General features: G+C 38.0%; 3 protein-coding genes across 3 annotated transcripts; all 3 read left to right on the forward strand.

Moving 5' to 3' along the window:
- LOC144425606 (4-galactosyl-N-acetylglucosaminide 3-alpha-L-fucosyltransferase FUT6-like) lies at positions 1-5045 on the forward strand. Its single transcript, XM_078114930.1, has 4 exons — positions 1-356; positions 516-693; positions 1535-1659; positions 3437-5045. The coding sequence occupies exons 1-4, from the start codon at positions 7-9 to the stop codon at positions 3975-3977; spliced, it is 1194 nt and encodes a 397-aa protein (XP_077971056.1). The 5' UTR covers positions 1-6; the 3' UTR covers positions 3978-5045.
- A 3685-nt stretch (positions 5046-8730) lies between these two features.
- LOC120346738 (tubulin beta-4B chain-like) lies at positions 8731-11700 on the forward strand. The gene is made up of 5 exons (XM_039416550.2): positions 8731-8890; positions 9434-9542; positions 9687-9797; positions 9884-10731; positions 10856-11700. Exons 1-5 carry the CDS (start codon positions 8834-8836, stop codon positions 11072-11074), a joined length of 1344 nt encoding a protein of 447 aa, XP_039272484.1. The 5' UTR covers positions 8731-8833; the 3' UTR covers positions 11075-11700.
- Positions 11701-14918: 3218 nt separating this feature from the next.
- On the forward strand, positions 14919-18649 carry LOC120346407 (tubulin beta chain-like). The gene is made up of 5 exons (XM_039416134.2): positions 14919-15070; positions 15415-15526; positions 15592-15699; positions 15765-16603; positions 16680-18649. Exons 1-5 carry the CDS (start codon positions 15014-15016, stop codon positions 16836-16838), a joined length of 1275 nt encoding a protein of 424 aa, XP_039272068.2. The 5' UTR covers positions 14919-15013; the 3' UTR covers positions 16839-18649.
- Positions 18650-19767: the final 1118 nt, after the last annotated feature.

Raw genomic sequence — 19767 nt, forward strand, 5'->3', positions numbered from 1 at the left:
CTGTTGATGAAAAAATTAAATAAACCGTGTCTAGTTATTATGAGATTATATGTTATTATTACGATTTGCATCTCTACCATTTTTCTTTCTTCCGTATCCCGTCTGATGTTTTATCAAAATCCGCATTTATTGGCAAAAGAAGATAGAAACACTACTATCCTGCTCTGGCACGCACCACTGTGGTATCGAAAGAAATACCAGAGGCCGGAAATGGCGCCGATTACCGTGAGAATGAATAAGCAATGTGGGGGTTGCATTTTCACCACAGACAGAGCAAAATTTGAATTATCAAATACGGTCGTTTTTCATGACTCGTTTTTGGAAAGAAAGGGAGATTTTCCAGATAAGTCAGCGAGGTATGAGTAATGCTATCTAGTCGAAATATTTGAATTGAACATGAAACTTACGCAAGATTAAATTATATCATATTAAACGGGTACACACCCCTGCTTATTAAATCCATTCAACTGACATGTCATTATACAGCATAATTTTCGCCAGTGTTTGTTCCCCAGGTCTCTAGCACACAAATATGTTTTTTGGACAAAAGAAAATCCATATCGCACAAAATATCTGATACATGGACCATTAAAACTTGACGATTTTGACAATGAATTCAATTTAACCATGACATACAGGAGTGATTCGGATATTCAAGACATGTATGGTTGCTGGTGGAACCTGCGACCCGAGGTATAGCTTTTAAAGTTATTTAATATTACTTGAGCAATGGTATATTTTTCAAATGACACTTGCCGACGCATAAACCTGCAATTTCACAGTTGGCGAAAATGATGAGAATGAGACTAAACATCACGCAATAACCTACAATGGTGCCGTTCTATTCAAATATTTACGTTCTTCAAAATTACCATGAACTCAATATATACAGGTTGTTCAAAAAATCTGCCAGATTTTATAATAACAATTCCAAATTTTGTCCGAATTTATAGTAATACCAATTGTAAGTTTAAATAAATGTTATTGTATAATAAATGAAAACTACAAGCACAATAAGAACTAATAAACAAAAACAAACAAGATTTTTGATTGTCATTACTATAAAATCGGGCGAAATGTTTTGGACACCCTGTATAAAAAGGTATTTTCATTTCAAAATAAGCGAGTTCAGCGATTCAGCTTTGGTTGTCAAGATATTCTGAGCTATTCTAGAAAGAAACGTCTTAGTTATAAGTTTGCAATTACGACGGACAAATTTCACGTCAACCTATTTTTGGGAACTACAATTACTCTTTATGATTTACTACCACTACATTAGCTATTTCTCTAGTCAAATTGACATGAACTACTGCAAATTTAACACTATCCGATACCGCCTTTCGCGCAATGCCCGCTACTTGTGTTTTCAATAATGTCTTGTAACTTAGCTTCAAGCTGAGTTTTAGTTCAGAATACGCATAGCCTCGCTTTGAGGAAGTTCTCCTAAAAGGGTATATTAGAGTGGGATTCGTTACGGCCATTCTTGGCGATATTCAGCGCTTATAAATACAATTCTCCATACGTATGTCTTCAGAAAATGGACTTTACGAAGAAAACCAAGACTGCGGTGATGATAGCCAGTGACTGCACGAGATTGGGTGCAAAAAGTAGGATCAAAATCTCCGATTCGTTGATGGAAAATGGCCTCAAACTGGACAGGTAGTTATGCTAAACTCCTTACATTTGTGCTTGTTGCTTTATTTTCTGGAATCATGGAATAGATTCGCTTGGTAGTCGTGAATACCTCTTTAGCACTGAACGATATATTTAGTGGGCATGAACGCCATTTAATTACCATGAATATCAACGGAATTACTGCATATTAACTGCTTTATTATATTCCTATAACAAAAAACAAAAAAAACTGCAGCTGAAAAAACATTCCAACGTTCGTATAATTAGTGTGAGCTTCGGTTAGGCGCAGTCCTCCCCAACCTTTTCTCAGTGCGCGACCCACTTCTATTGCCATTTTTTGTGCAATTTACTATTGATGCGAAACTTGAGCTTGCATATTATCAGATCAAGTCGAGGCTTGATGGTCCTTTCCCCGACCTTTGACCCCCGAAAAATTCTTTCTATACTTTACCATTGCAAAATTTTCGGGGCTATTTTAAGAGTGCTTTCGCGAGTTGGCGCCTGTGAAATGGGGTATGTGTTTCAAACCATCATTATGATTCATCGCACACAACAATCTGTTTTTTAAAAGTACCGTTAAATAATTTTAGCCTAGTCTATCACAGCTATTTCTACACTGATTTTTATTACTGCAATTAAATTAAAACTCTTAGGAAGACAGGGTGACCATTGAATTATCTGATTTACATTTAAGTTTCCAAAACACAACTGAAAACTAACGAATAGAGTTCATAAATGCGAAAACGAGGTAATGTTTACGACCACGCTTGAAAATCTGTCTGAGTGAGAAAAGTGTCTGAGCGGATGCGGAAAGGGAGCATTGTTACGTCACTTTTTGCAATTTGCTGATTGGCCAATGTCACGAAGTAAACAAGAAAGTCGATGCTCGGGGACGCGTCCATAACTGGCGGCAGCTTTATTTTACATTTCCACATTTCACTCGTATGAAAGGTGACGTATGCGCTTTACATCAGACATAATACATTCCATTCTCTCGCATGTATTTACTACAGAGCTCAAATTGAAAAAACTTTTTCTCAAAAAAATTTGAAATTTCTCTCTTACAAACGCGATGGAAAGAGAGAGAGACGCGCTACGTATTTTAAACGACCTTTGCCAGATTGTGTTTGAGGCAAGCTTTTTAGAAATGCCTAAACCTAAACGATGTTTCTAGCGTGTTTGAACAAAGAGAAATGACAATTTATGGGTGTCAAAATGGGCTCAGATTGGCGGGAAATAAAAGGGTTGACCCCGCATTTGGTGTAATCAGAGTCATATTTTCTCACTACCACTTTTCGAGCTTTCCTTTTACTTCGTTACCTTTTCTCTTTTTTAAATTATCCATTTTGTGGCTTACAAGAATCAATCAAACAAAGTATATTAACCCTGTTTAGCCAGTATTTAAAATGCAACTCATTTTACATAAGATTACCAATTACATAAACCGTCGTCCTTGCCTTCTACACGAATTCAGCAAATTACCAATCTGTCTAGTCGCCTATCTATTTTTTCCATACTGAAATTATTAACGAGACACAACGCATAATTCTAATTATTACATTGTTTGTTTCATAATTGGTAAGTAATGATAATGCCACAATTTCCTATCTAATCGAAAACTGTATGTAACATTTGGAAATACTTCGCGACCCAATAGTTGGGAAGCACATGGTATATGGTGATGTAAAATTGAACGATAAACATTGCAAAACGTGTTGATTAATGACGTATCACATGGGTAATAATAAATGTATATCCATATATATTTATTTATGTATTCAATACGCAGTGATCTTTGCAGGTATGGCGAATGTTTCGGGTCAAGGTTCGAGGGGAACCTATCAACTCTTCTACGTCCATATAAATTCTTCCTGGCCTTTGAAAATGGATTGTGGTGCCGAGAGTATATTACAGAAAAATTCTGGTCGAGAGCCTTAGGCCGTGGACTTGTACCTGTGGTATGGGGTCCTCGGAAGGCCGATGTCGAACGCGTCGCACCACCATTTTCGTTCATTCATGCAGACGATTTCACAAGCTCTGAGAATTTATCCAAATATATAAATTATTTGGACAAAAATGATACAGCCTACCTCGAGTATTTAACATGGAGGAATCTTCAACCACCTGGCAAAGTAGAGGGAGTTTCGTGTCCAAAACTCGAACCTGATGCTAGGTTGAAGGACGCTAGGATACCGTCAGCATTTTGCGAGCTGTGTAAAAGAGTGAAATTTCAAACAAAAATTTCCATTGTGTCTTCAATTACAAAATGGTGGTATGGAAACGAGTCGCCCGAATGTTTAGAAAACAAACTACGTAATATACTCACTAAAATTCCGAAATAAAATGCTAAGTGCAGCTGCGCGAGGGCTTGCTAATAATGATTGCGTCGGGCCCGGGCTGCTTTACGTGGCACAATTACTTGGTGTCAGAAATATGAATAAAAGCATATAATTCATCAAACAGCAATACTTGATCGTCGAAATTTATTTAAATAGTTGATGTATGAGAAAAATACCCTCACTACAAACAAGCCTTCGCACAAGTGACTGACACAGACATACATAGGGGTGTATTTTTATGAAAATCCATATATCTTGCCTTGACATTTTTTGTCAATTCCGTTAGTTTAATTTGTGATGCCTGACCTTCCTCGGTGATTGGTAGTAAATAAGAGAAAGTTCGTTGCTAGTTGGAATCCAACTGTATATGTTTGCAAATTTGTAATGCTGAACACACACATTCAAATACAACGAATTGTATTTCTATAGTCTATAACAGGGTGGTCCAAGGTTGTGGGCTCCGCGGGCCACAAATTTATTTTTGCATTGTTCGCGGGCCACAATAGTGGCAAAAATTGGCAAACAGTGCAATACAAAACAAACACTTTTATTGTGCAAACACATAGTTATTAGTTATCAGACATAGCCATCCAAGGCTAATAGGATCCCTATTCGATTCGTTTTCTTTCATGCCTATATTGGTAGCATATATTCCCGACCAAAAAGATGGAAAGCTAGATAATAATTTAGACTGCCAAGCACATCATTTAAGCTTCGCTAGTTGCCTCAGCTAGCCATAACACTAGTCAATTAGGTGACATTAGTGATGTAACAATATGTCAAAAACAAAATCTGATTAATTTTATTAAGAAACAACACGAAATGCGATTTTTCGATTACTCTCCGAATGTGACGCGGGCCACAGATAATGAAGCGGCGGGACACATGTGCCCTCTGGGCCTGGGTTTGGACCACCCTGGTCTATAACTTAAACCAAATTTTGATGTTTCAGCTAAAAAATAGCTCAAGGAGTTGTTGAGATTACGATCAAATTAATTTTGGCACGAGGCTTATTGTTTTCAACTTTTGCTTTTGTAACACTGTAAATATTGTTCATAAAATGTAACTTTTTACGTTACACTTACATGTCCCGCCAGTATAGGTGGGCAAAATTTTCGGTCTTTAATCCAAAAACCTTGTCCTCCTCTGGTCTGGTCTATAGTACATACCAAATAGTATTGGGAATTTTTATCGAGGCGCTGAACGCTTTTCACCCCTGCAACGGTCGCCATATTCGACGTGTATATATGTTAAAAAACAAAATGGGTTTTAGAGTCAACGAAATTTGGCTTTGAAAATTTTCTTTGAAGGTACGCATTCAAGACTACTTTCTACTTGATTACGTCATTGAAAAACTTCAACTTTCCGTAACTCCACTTTGAATTTACGAACGCAAATAACGTAAATAATTTATGAATTCCAGCTATACGGCTCGGTTAGCACATGCGAAAAGGGCGTCACCGTAAGTGTACACAATGACGAGTATGAAGAACTCGGGCTTTAGAAAAATGTACGAGGACGCTCTGTCGCTGCTAGTTACAAAACTCCATACAATACCGAAGTTCTTACTTGAGAAAAACAGGCGTGGAGGTGGTTTAGCGTAAAAATGGTCTGGTTTTGCGATTTTATTTGTCTTCCATATTCGAGTCCTGCTTTGTTATCACAGCTTGGTTGGCACATACGAAAAGGGCGTCATCGTAAGAGTACACAATGACGAGTATGAAGAAGTCAGGCTTTAAAAAATGTACGAGGGCGCTCTGTCGCTGCTAGTTACAAAACGCCATACAATACCGAAGTACTCACTTGAGAAGAACAGGCGTGGAGGTGGTTTAGCGTAAAATGGTCTGGTTTTGCGATTTTATTTGTCTTCCATATTCGAGTCCTGCTTTGTTATCACAGCTTGGTTGGCACATACGAAAAGGGCGTCATCGTAAGTGTACACAATGACGAGTATGAAGAAGTCAGGCTTTAGAAAATGTACGAGGGCGCTCTGTCGCTGCTAGTTACAAAACTTCATATATTACCAAAACACTTACTTGAGAAAGACAGGCGTGGAGGTGGTTTAGCGTAAAAATGGTCCGGTTTTCGCGATTTAATTTGTCTTCCATATTCGAGTCCTGCTTTTTTATAACTAGGGATGTACCGATACCACTTTTGTCGCCGATACCGATCCGATAACAGCTAAAAAGGGCCGATACCGATATTAGAAAACGACCGATATTCCGATACCGATACTATGTAATTATTACCTCAAGTATGCAGGGCAGACGGTTTTAAACAATAGTCTTTGACATTATTATTAGTGCACATTATTTCGGATCAAAAAAGAGAAGTATCACATACATATATTTATATTAAGAAGTAGATGTTTGGGATCCAAATGCGGCAATTGATTCTGATGCATTGAGAACTGGCGCTAGTAATCTCGGTGTTCAATTAGAAAACTAATAGGATTTGGCTACTGTCGGTGGTAAAATAAATAAAGGTTTAGCCTACTTTTCATTTGAAACTGGTACATTGAGATACTTGCGCAGGATTTTGTGTCAATATACCGTCGTATTTTATATTTTACACATCGGAACATCCACTAATATTCGATTGATATATTTCTGCATAATTGCCATGTAATATTAAAAACTTTGATATAAAAATTTGGCAGCAAAAATACTCAAATTGATTGAGCCAGTTTGGCTGATAAACGGCTAGAAACAGGTCAGAATCCGATTCCCGTTTCTACTAGCGGGGGTGGGGACGTACATGGCTCATGGTTCACGATCTATCCGAGCAAAAAATAATTTCAAGATTAGTATTCTAACCCATTTTCAGAACATTCTGGATCATATTGAGAAGCTAAATATATCGGAAATACCGGTCTCAAAGTAGCCGATACCGAAAAATTGGCCGGTATTGGTACATCTCTAGTTATAACAGCTTGGTTGGCACATACGGAAAGAGCGTCACCGTAAGTGTACACAATGACGAGTATGAAGAAATCAGGCTTTATGAAATGTACGGGGGCGCTCTGTCGCTGCTAGTTACAAAACTCCATACAATACCAAAGTATTTACTCTCACTCGAGAAAGACAGGCGTGGAGGTGGTTTAGCGTAAAAATAGTCTGGTTTTCGCGATTTTAGTTGTCTTCCATATTCGAGTCCTGCTTTGTTATAACGGCTTGGTTGGCAGATACGAAAAGGGCCTCACCGTAAGTACACAATGACGAGTATGAAGAATTCAGGCTTTAGAAAATGTGCGAGGGCGCTCTGTCGCTACTAGTTACAAAACTTCATACAATACCAAAGTACTTACCTGAGAAAGACAGGCGTGGAGGTGGTTTAGCGTAAAAATGGTCTGGTTTTCGCGATTACATTTGTCTTCCATATTCGAATCCTGCTTTGTTATAATTTCTCAAATATGAAAGGTTTAGCTAGCAAGTTAGTGGTGGGATTGCGTGTTTACCGAATATCTAAAATTGCAGATAATAATGACAATCTGTTTTGATTTGTTTTGACGACATCGCGATCAAATTGATTGGTGACGCGAGTCGTGATCGACTAACCCAGTGTGTAAACATCTCCGAAGTCATAAATGTTATAGCAAAATGTCGTAAACATTGGGATAAAATGTCGCATGTTTGTATACCCATAAAGTGACTGCTGAACCAGCGCCAGTGTTTTTAGCGTAAACGCATCAACCAAAATTTGAAAGTCATGTGTATTTTCATAGTCGTCTGAGTTTCGGATTTGCGTTTCAACCTTACACATTTGTCTGATTATATTATTGGGTAGTAGACCATAGCGTTGCGACTGCAGGTTTCGATGGCTTAAAGGTCCACACTATGCTATCATACTTAATATCTGAAGTGGACTGGGTTGCCAATTCACGCTTTCGCACATTGCGCTTGCGACATACTGTGTAATTACGTCACCGTGGCTGTCCTTTATTTGCCGCCAGCGCTGAAATAAGTGATCCATAAAATCCCTCCGCGTGACGCACAGTGCTAATAAAGGAAACAAAAGGATAAACGAGTTTCAGGCGGTTGAAGCGGATGAATATGTTGCAATTTTAACATCCTGTTCTATTTACCGCATTGAGCAAACGTGATTGGTGCAATAAAGTGGCGCCGACGTTGCAAACTTAGAATTCAAATTTAGAACATGCCTTTCCGTCTGTTGAGCCACTGAAAAATAATGTCGCATCGGCTTGTTGAGATTAGCCTCACATTTGTAATTCTCATTTAACCGTTCTTGTGTCAGACAAGAAGTCAGCTAGTCGCCCTCCATTAGCGTGGTGCGTATACAGCCCCGTTATTTATGTAAATCGATAAAGTTAAGTCAGAACGAATACCAGTCTGCCAGTGTGGGTTTTCGACTATCTTGCTCTAAATTGTGTTTTCCAGTTGATTTATTTAGCTGGAACTCCAGAACTATAATATTTTGGCGAATTGTGTGATTATGGTATCTCATTCGTATTGTCGACCATAGTCTGGCTTTGCATTGTTATTAATTCTGTAATTTTGGGCGATCGATCAATGACATCATGTTCTCAGATTTTGGAGCATGGTATGGGTTAGTTCTGTAGTACGCTTGTCTGTCTGTACTTGCACATGGCAGCATGGAGCGTGCGTTCACGCTGTAACCGTCCGCAGGTCTGTGTTTAATATTTCATCGCCTCGCTTTCGACTGTTCGCAACGGGTTTCTTTCTTACAGTATTTTATCACTGTATCTTGTCGTCGCATTTGCCTTAGTATGCGTTGCAAGACCATGGGCGATAAATAAAATTGATCATTTTATCTCTTGCTCTCTGCTATTGCAGATTAAACTACTTTTAGTCATTTAAATAATTCTCAAGAAAAAAAACATGCGAGAAATAGTTCATTTACAAGCAGGTCAATGCGGAAACCAAATTGGAGCGAAGGTATGTATGTAGAGACTCCCTTTCACCAATTTATTTGCTAATTTATTGTATTGTCTTCTTCCTGGTTGAGTTGTCAATGTTTGCTTGGCCATATATTACTGAAGAACCGTGCCTTCTATTTCCTACTGGTATGTACTGCAATTGCTTACGAAACCAGTATCGACTGGTTGTGTCAAGTTAAATGGGATAACCATCAATCTTGAAAGTAATTACAAGTGGAATTCATTGAAATCTTTACTAGCCCGCTCTGCCCATACCTATTATATTGACTTTTTTATTAAAATTGCTCGGTACATTTCAAAGGCTAAATAAATATTTTCGAAATCAGTCGAATGCTCGTGCGTAAGTGCGTTTTTATTGAATTTGCTTGGTTCACTTCAAAGACTAAATAAATATTCTGGAATCAATCAAATTCTCGTGTGTTCTACGACGCTATTTTACGAGCTTGAGAAAGTAAAGAGAAACAGGATTGAGATGGTACTTAGATTTATTAATCTTTATCCCTCGTATAGGTGTTGAAACTGACGTATATTTCTGTTTTAGTTCTGGGAAGTGATCTCCGATGAGCATGGCATCGACCCAACTGGTAGTTACCATGGCGACAGCGATCTTCAACTCGAAAGAATAAACGTGTACTACAATGAAGCTTCAGGTATGCGATCTCTTGTGCGTTGCAACATAATGAGTTGGCATTTTTGTTTGACGTATGGTTTACGATGTCATGGAAAGCTCTATAATAATAAGATTCGTTCTTGGTTAGTAGGGGAATATTTTCATGTCATTCTTTTTTTTTCAGGCGGCAAGTATGTACCTCGAGCAGTCCTGGTAGATTTAGAACCAGGAACCATGGACTCCGTGAGATCAGGCCCATTTGGACAGATATTCCGCCCAGACAACTTTGTTTTTGGTAAGCATTGTGCATTTATTTGTGGATTTCAATATCGATCTGTGTTCAATGTTTTGCATAACTTGTCCGTTTTGTTTCCGTTGTAGGTCAAAGTGGTGCTGGCAACAACTGGGCAAAAGGTCATTACACTGAAGGTGCTGAATTGGTAGACAGTGTGCTCGATGTCGTCCGCAAAGAGGCAGAAGGATGCGATTGTCTTCAAGGGTTCCAACTGACTCACTCACTTGGCGGTGGTACTGGATCGGGAATGGGAACGCTTCTAATCAGTAAAATTCGTGAAGAGTATCCTGACAGAATTATGCTCACTTTCAGCGTGGTCCCGTCTCCAAAAGTTTCCGATACCGTCGTCGAACCGTACAACGCAACGCTGTCCGTTCACCAACTTGTTGAAAATACCGATGAAACTTACTGTATTGACAATGAAGCACTTTACGATATCTGTTTCCGCACGTTGAAACTAACAACTCCAACTTATGGCGATTTGAACCATCTTGTGTCAGCTACCATGAGTGGCGTCACGACATGTCTTCGATTTCCAGGACAGTTGAATGCCGATCTTCGTAAACTCGCCGTAAATATGGTGCCTTTCCCTCGTCTTCATTTCTTTATGCCGGGATTCGCTCCCCTCACAAGCAGAGGAAGTCAGCAGTACAGAGCCCTGACAGTTCCAGAGCTTACCCAGCAAATGTTCGACTCGAAAAATATGATGGCAGCTTGTGATCCACGACATGGGCGATATCTCACTGTTGCAGCAATGTTCCGTGGCAGAATGTCGATGAAAGAAGTGGATGAGCAGATGTTGAACGTGCAAAACAAGAACAGCTCCTACTTCGTAGAATGGATCCCCAACAATGTCAAAACAGCAGTGTGTGATATTCCTCCACGTGGTCTTAAAATGTCAGCAACTTTCATTGGTAACAGCACAGCTATTCAGGTTCGTCAAGATTTTTCTTTTCTACACAGCAACACTAGAATATAACCATTAAATATTCAATAATGTTTAACATGCTCAGGTTTATTCGATTTGCTTAACGCATAGTTTTTTTTTATATATCCAGGAGCTCTTCAAACGCATTTCTGAACAGTTCACCGCCATGTTCCGCCGCAAGGCGTTTCTGCATTGGTACACCGGTGAAGGTATGGACGAGATGGAATTCACGGAAGCAGAGAGCAACATGAACGATTTGGTCAGTGAATACCAGCAATACCAAGATGCTACTGCTGAAGATGAAGGCGAATTTGACGAAGAAGAAGAGGAATATGACGAAGGAGCATAAGCTGGAAGTTCCATCTTCAAATGCTTACCCTATACGCACTATATATGTATATTTGTACCCATCCCCATCTTTTCCCACTTAACTACATCTACAATGTAAACACGACCAATAGAAAATATCACATGATTGTCGGACGTTGTGAAAGAATCTTCAATGTACCAAGATTCATGTGTAACAATGGCATTTGAATGATTCGGCCTCTCGTTTGTGAAATGTTTATTTGACAAGTCTCCTGTCTATAACAACTGGATGGTAACACGATCTTGTAGTTTTTTCTGCTCTTGTTTGCTTTGTATTCATCTTCTTTGTGTCATTGTCATATTTTTCTCAACATTTACTAGCATTTTCTTATTGAACTAAATCACCATTCCTAGTTGGCCAATTATTTCATCGCATGGTTGGTTACGTCCCGCTTGGACACGTTCCACCTTGTGAATATTTTGAATATCGCCATTAGCGTTCATGCAGTGCCCGCCCTTCTTTGAGTGCAATGTTATAATATTGAGCCTGCCACTTAATAGAGTTTCAACTTTCTACCCTAATTGTTCTGTTAATGCCTTTAAATGCGATTTTTGACAAAAGTATGTGCCTTCCTTCCGGGAATGAATAAAATTTCGAGACAGTGATTTAGTGTTATTCATTGTTCATTAGAACACTCTTCATTAAATCGAAGTTAGTGTCGCGCTCCAGTTAAAAGCCGCTGCAACGGGAATCGACCGGGGTTCGAAAAGACCTTTTGTGACTCCGTACTAAGAACTGGTTACAGAACTTTTATTCGCAATCTGGGTGTTAAACCTTATTTTTTGTATTTTTCTATGATTCCCCACTTTCAAAGATATCATTCACGTTTAAGTCGTTTCGAATTTGTAAAGACGTTTTTCAGAATGAATCCGATTTGGATTGAACAGTTTAACGAAAATATGTCTTTCTTTTTTTCAAGAGGCAAGACAATATTGATATATAGCTACACCAATTTATGTGAGCAACAACCAATCTAAGAATTATTATAATTTTACTACAGTAAAAACTACCTGCGAAATTAATTTGTTCCGGAAGCCCCTTCAGAGGTAGAAAATTCCTTTAAGTAGGGACGTATTTTACATGTAAATGCCCTAATCCGTTCCAAGACCATGCACACAAAACTTGGACATTATATTTGTATAAATTATAATACATCAATTGTCAATGATGAAGGATTAAGACGAGAAAAGTACTTTAGTATTTTTCGTGGCGCTTATTTAAATATTTCATGTCGGCTGTTATGGTTTTATTTTTGCTTATAATTTTATACCGCCAAGGCGCCAACTCAAACTAAACAATATTGTCATTAACGACGTCGGGATAACGATAAAATCCGCGATAGATACTAAATAATATTTAGAAGCTATTTTATACGCTCTAAATTACAAAAAAGGAATAAAAATTCTGTTATGTTGGGTCACTATCGAAACTGAGAATGAAAAACAATTACGACACAATTTGCTCTTAGATTTATTGCTGAGGTTGCACAAACTAAATTGAAATATACGTAGAATAATTGTAAAAATATTTTTATATTTTACAGAATAAGCCCACATAAATTATAAAATCTATATGATTTGAGACAAAAAATGGCCTCGTATGCGTTATTTCACTGAAAAATATGTTATAGCAAAGGTACGGCACAAAGCTCGAGTATATCTTGACCTCGATACCTTGAGTTTACCGTAATTCCTTATATTGCATTCCATATTTGTACCACTGCAGCGTTTGTCAAATGCACCGCCCAATAGCACTAGCATAGCCTACGGTTCAAAATAAGTACATAGAACGCCATAATTGCCTTTAACATAATGCAAAATTACGCCGACGAGTTCTCAGTACTACGTCATCAACTCAACAGGACATACTGGAAATTGCGGACTGAATGGATGTTTCCCAGAGCATCGACTTCCTTGTTTACTTCATGACATTGGCCAATCAGCAAGATGCAAAAAGGAACGTAGTTTCGCATCCGCTCAGACATTTTTCTCGTTCAGACAGATTTTCAGGCGTTGTCGTAAACATTACCTCGTTTTCGCGTTTTTAAAATCTATTCGTTAGTTTCTAGTTATGTTTCGAATATTTAAATATATATCAAATAATATAATGATCACTTTGTTCTCTTAGGAGTTTCAGTTTAATTGCAGTAATCAAAAATTAGTGTAGAAATAGCTGTTATGGATTTAAGCTAAAATTCTTTACCGGTACTTTTAAAAAACAGATTGTTGAATGCTAAGAATCAGAATGATGGTTTGAAACAAAAATACCCCATTTTACAGGGGTCAACTGGCAAAACCACTCTTCAATGGTAAAATATGGGAAGAATTTCACGGGGTCAAAGGTCGGGAAAAGGTCCAAAGCTCGCTTTATTCGGTCACAATCACGGTGCGTTTACTTGACGGCATCCGGAGACGGCTTAGTCCTATGCTCCGATTTCATAATTTTTAATTTCGAAAAGAAAGATTCGCACATATATGTTGTTCCTATTGCCGCTGCAATACCATTTTTCTCAGGCTGAAAAACTCATTTTCATTGATACACTCACTGTAGAATTTAAGTTTTCTATCTCCCTGAAACAACTGTTTGCGTATATTCTGGGGCCTCTTCTACCCGAATGTCAACGGGACGCATACAAAGTTTTGAAGAGACCGTCGAATTTTGCAATTAGGCGAATGTCTCTTTAAATGCTTTCAACAACTTTGCGACTTTGTCTCAAATATTTATAGAAATCCATATTGTTGCTGTAGAAGTTAATTAGTAATGGAAAATGAACTGCTTTCTTCAATTCAAATTGAGTTTCATACAGTTCAAGCCTTGGGATAAATGCCTGTATATCTTCATAGCAGTCTGTGATCAATTTGACAATGGGTAGAGAATTCATTATATCGCCACAGATGTTGCATGCTTGAGTGGCCCTCCGTAAAATCATAATCTGTGGCGTTAACGACGCTTTTCTCATGGAGGAGCCGCGTGAAATTGAAGCCTCAAATCTAGCAAGATTTGATATCATACCAGAAATTTTTTTTGTTAAATATGTTTATACGTCCGTATTTATATAAAAACTTTAAGTGGGCCGCACGAATCCTTCCCGTGAGCCGCATGCGGCCCGCTGGCCGCGGGTTGGACACCACTGCTCTAAAGTCTAAATCCGACCTTGCGCATGGCTGTTTTGTATTCTTGGTTGGTAGAGTTGAGATAAATGTTTTTTTCATGATTGCCACGACATATCCCCTAATTTATTTGTAGTAGTATATATTTACGATTCTACCTATGTCTTATATATTTACGATTCTACCTATGTCTTATTATTATTGTCCTTTGGAAATTTTCAATGCAAATTTTGTAGTAAATATTTTTTTTTAAAAGCTGGCTTAACGGCAAGCGTAACTAACCAATCGTTTGTAATAAATTATTAATATAAAACGTTCAAAACATAGGTATAGGTATTTCATCGAATGACTTACTACATACAGTTTTTTGAATCACTGCGAAACGAAAATTGGGCAACCGTGATGTACCGCCTGCCATACACAATAAGCATTAAATTTAACTGCTTTTCTTTGTAAATTAATCTAAGTTTTCTACGAATAATTGGTCCTCAATCATCATTGAAGCATGGGTGGACGTTGCATATCATATATTTTCAAACGAAAAGTCCATAGGAGATTCGGATGTAACAATTTGAATTAGCGTCTTGTAGCGACATGTAACTTAAGTAAAAAGTTACCGCAAAATTTTATTTGCAACGTATAGATTCATTGAGCTTAGTGCATCATAACTTTGCAACCACTTCCGGTGTTTGTAAAATGTTTTTCGTTTCTGAGAAGCAATATAAGATAAGAGCGAAATAACAGCAACAACCGATTCAGTAACGTATATGTACAGTTCTAGATAGCAACAAAAGAAACCAAAAAGATAATGCGTGAGATAATACATTTGCAAGTGGGACAATGCGGAAATAGAATAGGATCAAAGGTCAGTAGAACATGGAGAAAAATCATTTGTGAGCAAGGTCGTAATGACCAACCCAGACACAAGGTGCTTGGATGTTTTGGCCGATAATAATTCACAATTATACCGGCACTACGTTGTGTGTGATATTTGTGTGAAACAAGCCAAGATCATCGTTCACTGCATTGAAAATTGTATCAAGGGTGTATACTATGTTTTGGAGAAATACACTTGAATCAATACACAAGTCCCTAAAATCTTTATTCACATCATAATTTAGCGAAATCGTGATTCCTTCTATTATACGGCCCAGTAATTGGAATTTTGTTCTTTAACCTACTGCATTAAATAATACCATTTATTTCAAGTATTGGGAAACTCTCATTGCGGAGCACGGAATAAACGAAAAAGGATTCTACCATGCTAGCGCAGTGAAGAATGTTTTGGAAAGGGACAATGTTTACTTCCGAGAAATGAATGGTTCGATGATGATTTTGTCCGCTATAACTCGGTTTAAAAAAAGTATCTGAATGTTTATTTTTCAGGTCACCATGTTCCCCGTGCAGTATTGGTCGACCTCGAGCCCGACAGTCTGGTACGCACTAGATCATGTGCTGTTGGTCAACTGTTTCGTCCCGACAACTATATGTTTGGTATGAATTTTATTTTTTTACTCGGTGTCGTATTGCTCCATTTCAACTCGACCCTACCCTTTCAGGTACCAACGGCGCGGGAAATAATTGGGCTAAAGGTTTTTATACTGAAGGTGCTGAGATTTTGGATGATATCATGGAGGTCATACGCAGAGAAACGGAGAGCTGCGATTGCTTTGAAGGGTTTCAAGTGTGCCATTCGCTCGGCGGTGGAACTGGATCGGGCTTAGGAACGCTTATAGGACAAAGAATTAAGGATTTATATCCCGATAGAATGTTGATGAACTTCAGCGTTTTCCCTTCTGCTGAGGTATCTGAGGCTGTTGTCGAACCGTACAATGCGACGCTGTCTATTACTAAGTTGCTTGAACACTCTGATGAAGTTATTTGTTTCGATAACAAATCTCTCTACCATATCTGCAACAAAACCATGAAGACTAAAACTCCGCATTACAAGGATCTCAATTATTTTATTTCTGTTGCGATGAGTGGTGTTACCACCAGTCTAAGGTTTCCCTGTAATTTGAATTATTCTTTACGCAAATTTGCACTAAATATGAATCCATTTCCACGATTGCACTTCATTATGCCTGGGTTTTCTCCTATGTCGAGCGAAAAAGGAGATGAATTAACTTCTTCTGAACTGACCCAGCAATTGTTTCACGAAGAAAACATGTTGATGTCTTGCAATCCCGCAGACGGGCGTTACTTATCTGCATCGGCATTGTTCAGAGGCCAGGTGTTGATGGTAGAAGTAGACAAAGAAATAGCTAAAATCCAGGACGAACGTCGTAACAATTTCCCAGCGTGGATTCCAGACAATCTTTTAACAGATTACTTTAAAGTTCCACTTGGAAATCTAAACAAAGCAGCCACAGTCGCATGCAACAATACGGCAATACAAGTAATTTATTTTCTATTTCCATTTATACGGTATTGATTTTTAAATATGTTTTCAAATAATTTAAAATTAAATTCAGAAAATATTCACTTGCGTCTGTGATCAATTCACCGCAATGTTTCGCCGGAAAGCGTTTTTGCATTGGTACCAGGGCGAAGGCATGGATGAGTTGGAATTTACAAATGCTCATAACGACATCAAAGATTTAGTCAGCGAGTACCAGCAATATCAAAAATGATGAAATACAGTAGAAATCACCAACGCCCGTATGGACCACATGAGTCGCCCAGAAGTCCTAAATTTAAAATTAGTTCTAAAATTAGCTCAAATAACGTCGGTTATCAATAAGCTGCATATATTAATTTTATTCCTTGTTATAATTATATCACCCTAATATGAGAACCGTGATTGAACATGGAATATCCAACTCAAGCATTCTAATCAACTTTCACCCATCATTTTATTACGTATGTTGTTATATTCAACTTTATCAGTGTCTCCTCGTGGTTGAATACCATTAATAGTGATGGTTAAAGCTCAATCGAGCAAATTGGCTTTTCAGAAGTGTGCATCCAACTGGTATAGTCATTAGCCTAATCAGTACTCAGGAAGAAGCCCTCGGTTTCATAAAGGTTGGTGACCCTCAGAATATATAATGATCACAGTGAGTTAACTACTGTATCAAAATTGAATATCTCTCTCTCTCTATATATATATACAAGAAACTCGAAAAATGGAAAGTAAACAAACCATTTTAAACATTAGGCCTGATGGAGAATGTCGTCATCGGAGCATAAATTTGCATTTTCATAATTTTGGTCAGATTGCTTCCTTTAATCTTGACGTGTAGGCAATCTCATTAAGTTTGCTGATATACCTGGCTACAATTTGTTAAAGGATTTACAACGAAACTGGAAGGGTTTGGAAATTACGCGTAAGGAAGAATAACGGAGAAAGCTCTATTTTGCCAACCATTAAAATGCAATTTGACCAAACTAAAGACGAATGCAAATTTATGTTATATTTCCCTCAAGACCTGATATTAAAATTGTTTTGTTTATGCCACCTATTTTCGGGTGTGGGTGCATGCACCCAAGATTCTATTTTAAGCTCCTCATTTTCGTAATTTATATTTTAAATGTTTTTCATATTTTAGATATATATATATATATATATTTACTTTTAAGTCAAGTATCTCACAATATTGTTTAAATGCTTTTAATATAATATTTATCAGTAATGACCGATACGATGTTCAAAAAATCGGGAAATGACTGGTGGCGTGCATTTTTGTACATCCCCGGAAAAGTTTCATGGCGGGCCATGCCATAACTGTAAAACCATCAATAACTAAACTAACGTTTTCCGGAGATGAAGAATTCACCTACCGAAGAAAGTAGAAGAATGCCGACCTTATGGTACCGTCATGTGGTACAGAAAGAAATGCTGCTATAAAACAACAAAAAGGAGTAACTATAAAATTGTATGAAGCACTCACACTTGTCAGACAATAAATAAATGTGTATACTTTTCTCAAATTTTCAGGAGTTTTTTATCGCGAAAGATTCCGGAATTGTTTAGTGAAAACCCCTAACTCGAAATATCATATTAGGTTCCGAAATCCCAACCCCAAGGAAACACTCGTACCTTCTTCATCGGCAACAGCTTTCTATTTGAATTTTGCACGTTTCAAATTTATTTCATGTTTTATCCGAGCATCTTTCATTTTCAGTCACTCGTACTCCAGAAACACGCTCGTCTCACTTTACCACACTCGTCCGACTTATCCCACTGTTCCGAATTAGTGCACATTTATGTATGTTCTGGGAAAATAGTTGAAGTAAGTATAAGAAAAGGAAATCATGCTTTTCCCGTGATGTTAGATATGAAGCTTTAGCTGTTTAGCATAAGGTAAGAGCAGGGGCGGATTAAGCCTCTTTGGTGCCCTAAGCACTGAAGACTTTGGTGCCCCCTCTTGTGTAATTTAATTATAAAAACAATAAACCACATTAGTGTATTATCTATTAAAAATAATTACAACCAGCAATAAATAAAACAACTTTTACGAATATTTTTAGGTTTTTTAACTGTTATATATAGCCGATATATATATATATATCGGCCGGTTACTGCCGATATGTTATATCGGCAAACACGCAATATCGGGCCGATATATCGGTTGAGCTCTAATCCTGAGGGACTGTGACAATAAAGATTCATGCCTCCAATCTCAACGTGGATCGAAATACCAAAGGATACAAGTCACAACTGTAGTTTGAAATTTTACCGGTACCTAGTAGTCTACCTCAGGTGGTTCATGGTTGCTAGGTTGCAGTACCGCAAACACTTTTGAAGAGGTCTCGCGGGCCGCAAGTCGGAGAAAACCCAAAAGTGATCGAAATATCGCGAGTTTACTTACTTTAAATTTAACAAACAACGAGAGTTTACCGTTCTAATCAGACTATTATTATGTTGCATGGATGGCGTTCTTTTAAAGAAGATTTATAAAGCTCTCAGTTATTCTAGAGTTAATTCCCGAGAATTACCGTTGTAGTTTGCGCATCTCGCGTTTAATGTCGCTTCAAATTTTATTCTTTCGTGACCGATATTACTTGAAATTAAACCAGACACTGTGTGATGGGCAAGGAAATACGTTTCCGCCGTGTTTTCCTTATGTCACCTTTCTTGCGACATTCATTTTATTACGCATTGTTATATTGAGTAATTTGAAAACTTGCAGCGTGAGCAAGCTTAGTGCCATCGTCAAATACCAACTAGTTCCGTCTGAGTTGGTATTTCGGGACCTAGCTAAAAAAAAACTGAACTGTGCGGCGTTAAGTCGGCTCTGCGTTTTGTCACTACAGTCACATGGTCGACGCTTGAAAACAGAGGAGTGTTTTTACTAAAATAAAGGCACAAAGCGTTAGAAAAATGGTTTGAATCTCGGGATCCCAACCCCAGTTGGAATAGCTAAAAAAACTGAAAAAAGTTTCCCCATTAGATACAAATATACGCTAAAATTGTTCTGTGAGCCGCACGGAATGTATCAGCATGACCGGGTTTGGACCACCCTGGTCTACTTTATCAAAAAACTCCCGACCTCGCTGACCACTAGATCGTTGAAATGCGATCGTGGACCCGCCACATAGTGTAAATAGTTCGTTGGT

This window comes from Styela clava, chromosome 8 (assembly GCF_964204865.1).
Source record: "Styela clava chromosome 8, kaStyClav1.hap1.2, whole genome shotgun sequence".
Taxonomy (NCBI): Eukaryota; Metazoa; Chordata; class Ascidiacea; order Stolidobranchia; family Styelidae; genus Styela; species Styela clava.